The sequence below is a fragment of the Bombus bifarius genome, unplaced genomic scaffold (assembly GCF_011952205.1).
Source record: "Bombus bifarius isolate JDL3187 unplaced genomic scaffold, Bbif_JDL3187 scf7180000009306, whole genome shotgun sequence".
Lineage (NCBI taxonomy): Eukaryota > Metazoa > Arthropoda > Insecta > Hymenoptera > Apidae > Bombus > Bombus bifarius.
In genome coordinates, this window is record NW_022885031.1 from 406,739 (window position 1) to 412,738 (window position 6,000).

The following is a 6,000-nucleotide window of genomic DNA, read 5'->3' on the forward strand; positions in this document are numbered from 1 at the left end:
GTGTTTCTTTTTTCTTTTCTTTTTTTATTTATCAAGGACCAATACGCACTGTCGACCAGTGCCAGTCACCAGCGACCCCATTGGATTCATTGGAGTATATGAGCATATGCAATATATGATCACACGCATTTGGTCGCGGCAACCAGTGAGTCCCCAACGAGCACGGAAACACGAGCGACGCAAACGCGGTTCGCTGATCTGTAATCAGTAGAGACTAGTGCTTTTTAACAAATGTTGCGGACGTTCGCAACTTTCGTATGGTATCTTTGCAAGAATGGATGCATCCAATATATTTCCTTTTTCTTTCTCTTTTCTCTCTTCTTTTTTTTCCTTCGTTGGGAGTAACTTTATAATTGGAACAGTTTCTCCGACATCCATTCCGTCGACGTTCTCTACGATATTCAGAACTTTCGAGTCTCCGAGCTCGGTCTGTGCGTTTTGTCGCTTGGTTTTTGGTTGCCGGCGACTGATTAATAGTGCCAATAGGGGCCTTCAAGTTTTAAAAGTTCTCATAAGCAAGCAAGTAATAATAATAACAATAATAATAATAAATTTGAAGGTTCTGATTACCAATTGACGGGATCAATATCTGGCACTCCGTTAGCCACGCAAAATACACCGGATGGACTTACGGCGACTTCGCTTTCTATACAACAAGTGACTCACCTACAAGGATTGTCATCGTATCCACACGAGTATAATAATTATCCGGCATTATCGGTGAGTTACGTTGGTTCTAATACTTCAATTTGGTTTGCTTTCTTCAATAGAAAGTAAACTGCCTTTTCTTTCGGGTTTTCTTTTATTTTTCTTTTTTTTTTTTTTGTTTTGTTTTGACAGATAATTGTATTTACAGTAACTGAAGAGAACGTTGTTCTCTATGAAAAGACAAATCAAAACGTGTATACAAACATTATTGCATAAAGAGCAGTTTTAAATGAAAACTTTTGTTTCTACTACCAATATTTGCACACAGATACTTACTTATTGTATTTATATCAGAAGAATAATATGAAAAGGAAATACATATGTACATAGTACTAATTTTGTATAACTGAAAGTAAAAATAAAATAAATTTGCGAATAACAGCGGTGTCAATATAAAGCTGTTCAAACCATAGGACAAATAGCTCTTATTATATAATATTTGAAATAACTAACTTTTAATTATTTTTGTTAGAATTTTCGAAATTTGCTCTGTGACGAAAAATTAAATTAGACACTGATAACTATTATTTAACACATTCTAATAATTATCTAATAATAATAACTATACGTACATATTGTCATGATATTGATAACATTTATCTCAAGAAATATAATTTTTGCTTTAAATATGGCCCGGCCAGTACTGGGTTAATTCTAATCCTAAATATGCGGCAAAGTGGAAAGAGGAAGGGACACGTATACCGCCAAACTAAAAAAAAAACGTGAAAGTTTTAAATTATAACTGTTTCTTTGCTGTAAAAAGTTATTTAACAATTATTTGTTGTTGTTTCTTTCAGTTAGAATGTTATTTATTGAAAGGAATTACTATCGCTGTATGTCAAGACACCGTCTGACTTATATTTAGATACATAAATAAAAAACAAAAAATTGACGTTCACACAGAACGAGCGAATGTTAGATATTGGTCGCTTAAAGTTTTTAATTTGATTAATGCTTATGATTAGAAGAAATTAATTTTTCAAAATTGCGATTGGTTTAATCGATTGAAGAAGTTGGATATTAGTCGCTTATTATGTAATTGTCCAGACTAAATCATTGTTTTTTATTGCATTGAAAAGCTATTTGTGATGAGACGTACCAACAAAAGGTAAACGGAAATTTCTGAAACGTGAACACACAAAATATAATGATACACGAAAGCTATAGCTTTTTCGCTTCAATAGTAGTCGAATGAAAGAAAGATTATCAAATCTTTTTTCAAGAAACCATATCGTGAAACGATAAGACATTGTAAAATAATACCATTATTTTATAACGGATACCTTTCTCTTGAAGTAAGCGTAAATTTTGCCTTTTAAAATAGGTTCTGTACGAGTCAAATGCTCTGCTACTCTAAGTATTTATAAGCATTTTCATCGAGCATATTATTAATGTTCAAAGCTTTGAATAACCGAGAACATATTGTCTTGATACTTGAAATTTGTTTCAGAGAATCATACAAACTATCCCATCTTGTAGCGCCAGGTCGACCAACAAGGAATCATCTCCAAATGTAAATCACCGATTTTAATGAAACTTACGAACGATGTTGTTCTCGAAAAAATATTTGACATGTATTTGTTTTACGGGCCGAAATTTATGTCGAAGAGGTGAAGACAAAGCCCCAAAGCTCGGGGCTTGGAAACATATTTCACAGAATGTTTTGGAAGCCATTACTTTTAGAAAAACAGTTTAAAGTAACAGCCAATTTGTTTTTAAACAGCAGAATTCAGCTGTGTGAAAAACTTCGGGAAAAAATTAATTCGATAAAAAGATTTAATAAAAATTCACATGTTTCTGCTGATTTTTAGTGCAAAAAACTGGAAATGATGTTGAAAAGTTTGAGAAAATAGTACATATTTTCAGAGCATTGCGCCTAATCCAAGTTGGAAAGAAAAGAAGCGGAACGAATGCGAACGCGAATGATCGCAATGGAATCAGACCCAGTCCAATCTCATACGTATTTTCGGCTACAGCTTTCATGTACGGTGCATTGGCCGAAATAGTTACATTTATTAATCGCTTGATGAGCGGAGCGAGCATAGTATCTCTTCTCGTACTGATACTTTGTTTCGCTGGTTTTCTTTCCAACTCTGCATAGTACGTAGATAAGCGTTACGATAAATATATAGACGTAATTCTTATAAATGAGAATAAATATAAAAAGATCAGGACTGACTTAATAACAATAAAAATACGTAAACTCTTCGTGTTACGCCCATCATATAAGTAATGTACATTCTCACGTTTATGTATGTACACATGCAAATTTGTATATTCATTTATTGCGCAAATTTGTAAAATTATTTACTGTATAGTTTTATTGCATAATGTGATTTATTCTACAAGTAATAATGTAATGTTTTTTCAATCCTTTTCAGTTATCAGACGAGGTAACGTACGCCGAATTATGTTTGACACGTCCATCAGCATTATCAACGTTAGTAAGCGATACAACGTTGACTGGTGCAAGTGGAATCGGCAGTTTAAGTACACTCGACGGTTATGGTAGTGGGGTGATCGTAGGTGGTAAACCGTGTACGAGAGAAGCTACGATTTATGCTTGCATAGATCACAATGCAAGACCATTAAAAATCGATCCATCATCTACTTCGCCGTTCACATTGGCATCTCTGTCGACAAGAAATACATTTCGGGACTGTAATGTTTCAACGATGAATAACAAACACCCCACAAGAGAAATTGTTACTGTACGTACACCGTTAATATCAACCCAGGAAAGTTGTGTATAGGGATGCGATTTTGACGCGCTGAATATCAACGAATACTACGTTTGATCTGTTGTGCGCGTCTAGTTCTTAAATGTGGTTCTACAACCATTTGTCCTATAACGAAACGTACATACATACATATATGATATTTGATATGCGACAAGTGTGTAAAGTAGTTAACAGAATTAACGTCAGGTGGACTAATCAATCATTAATTGTCAAATATTAGTACGGTAGCGAAAGAATACAAAGGAACAACGTGTCCTCTTGGTATATTAAAAATAAAAGCGTGATATTAATGTTAATCTACGAATTGTTCAAAGACACTAATAAGTTAAGTTTAAATTTGGTCACTAAGACTGATTTAAATATTATGTAACCTTCCATGTACAGGGTGCTCCGTTTATTGTAAGCAACTAAATTGTTTCGCCCGTTACTCGAAATGCAAAAATATTCGCGGTTGTATGATTTAAAGATCTGTTTTTAATACTAGATGGACATTACAAGTTCACGAAGCTATACGCTTTTCGTTACTCGTGTTATAACTCGTACCAATTGATCGAAATGCGGAAGATCAGTGGTTATATCGGTTCTCAATTTTTCGCTAAAATCAATATACATTACATCATTACGCATTTCATGCATTAAGATATTAATTACCATTTTTTCACCCAACCTCCATATTTTTCGAATTACTTACGATATGTAAGTACTTAGCATTGTGTTTAGCGTATTAAACTATAATATTTTGTATAACTGATAATGATATTCATTCGGGTGATATGGAAATTTCTATGACTACTTTTTATCCATAAAATGCTGATTTACCTTTCACCATCGTATGATGATAAAAATTCATGGTGTTACACAAAATGATACGAATAACAGTGTGAGAATTGTCAATTCTGGCAATGTAAGAAATATATTTTTTGTCATCAATAAATATACAGGAAACATTCGATAATTGCATAAGAATATTCTCTTCGTAATTGCACAGTCGTCATCCTTGTTACGGGATGGGAGGTTGGGTATATCGTATTTGGTGTCGTTTTAATCATAAAAATGTAGGAAACATGTTGTTGATAAACATGTTTCATTTATCACAAATCAAAAATAAGAAAGGTTGATTTTTAAGTTAAACGTATCAGCTTGTCTCCAGCCTTTAACGTTTGCCGAACGTCCCTCTTCCTCTTTCACTCACGTTGTCCTTTTTCTACGTTCGGCACATCTTAAATCTCAGTTTCGAGAATCGAGAATCGTTTCTGCCTTTGCAGAATTGCAACACTCGATTTTTTTTGCAATTACCGAATGTTTCGTGTATTTTGTTTCGTTCTCTTTTCTTAATCGCGTCGGCCGGATAAAATACGACGGTGCGCAGGAAATATAAATCTCCATTGATTCATAAATTTTCGCGGTTTACCCCTTATAGTTAATATACATATAACGGAGGTTAAGCTACACAAGGTTGTGTCAGGATTACTCTTCTAGGATTAGCGAATTTCTTGTAACAAGTGATATTCGCAACAGGAAAGATTGCTGTCAGTCGGAAAGGAATAAAAAACAACAAACACATACAAACAATCTCGCTTGACATTTGTCATTCTTTCTCTAGTTAATTTGAAAATTCGGAGCCTTTATAGATCCGTGACTAGAGCGGAGAGAGATAGAGAGAGAGAGAGAGACAGAGAGAGAGAGAGAGAGAGAGAGAAAGAGAGAGAGAGAGAGAGAACTCCCATGTACATGTGTACATATATACTGTCACGACATGAGAAATTGCCTTAATCGACGAGATACCTTTCACGTAGTAGCACTGCTAGTCAACGAACGATTCAAGAACGGCCTCGTTCTCAACTTACTGCTAAGAAAGAAGTTGGGTGTACTGGATCCAAGTCGTCGTCGTGTGAGTCTTATTAGGCTGAAGGAGGACATTCAAAGTGGACTGCATAGGTTTTAATCCGGAGCGGGTCAAGAGTGAACGAGTAGAGAATATCGGAGAGGGCAACATCGAAAGAGAGTATTCGTACAAGTTAGTCTTAGCTCGTCCTCTTGTGACTCACAGTACTTTTATCTTCGCGCATATCGCTCGTCACAGAAAGCTCGCTTCTTGTATATGTTAACCATAAGCGAGATGCTTAGTTAAGCTATGCTGTATGCTGCCAAGTTAAACTATGATGTAGTGTGTGAGTCAAAGGAGATCATCATTTCTTTGTCGACTAATGTGAACAACATATTTTAAGGAAAGTCAACGTAAGAGCCTCGAATCAAATGCAACCTACATCATCATCTTTTTCCCCATCATTAATAACAATGAAAAAGAGTTGTGTTCATGAGTTGGAGATTACTATATATATATCTTCGCATATCTTGTTTAACTTATTATACCGATATAATTACTACGCTATAAATTTCAGAAAAGTATTTATGAGTTGATACATACTTGGACTATTTCAGAGTTCAATAGGCTTTAATGAATTTTTATCACAATTGAAAAATTAAATAAAGCTGATCAATTGAAACTGGGATCACACAATGATTTAATATTTAAACATGTCAATTCGAT

At 34.5% G+C, this 6,000-nt stretch overlaps 1 protein-coding gene across 10 annotated transcripts in view; it reads left to right on the forward strand.

Moving 5' to 3' along the window:
* The window catches only part of LOC117215006 (synaptogenesis protein syg-2-like), a 91,763-nt gene extending 87,359 nt beyond the window's left edge, over nt 1–4,404 (forward strand). For 6 of the 10 annotated variants that reach the window (XM_033461375.1, XM_033461374.1, XM_033461381.1 and 3 more), the window contains 3 exons: nt 560–720; nt 2,159–2,221; nt 3,090–4,404. In XM_033461375.1, the coding sequence (XP_033317266.1) occupies nt 560–720; nt 2,159–2,221; nt 3,090–3,461 (596 nt within the window). In that variant the 3' untranslated portion in view covers nt 3,462–4,404. Of the gene's footprint in view, nt 1–559; nt 721–840; nt 2,881–3,089 lie in introns of those variants that run through there. The other 4 variants (XM_033461379.1, XM_033461385.1, XM_033461382.1 and 1 more) reach the window with 3 other exon arrangements.
* The last annotated feature ends 1,596 nt before the right edge of the window (nt 4,405–6,000 follow it).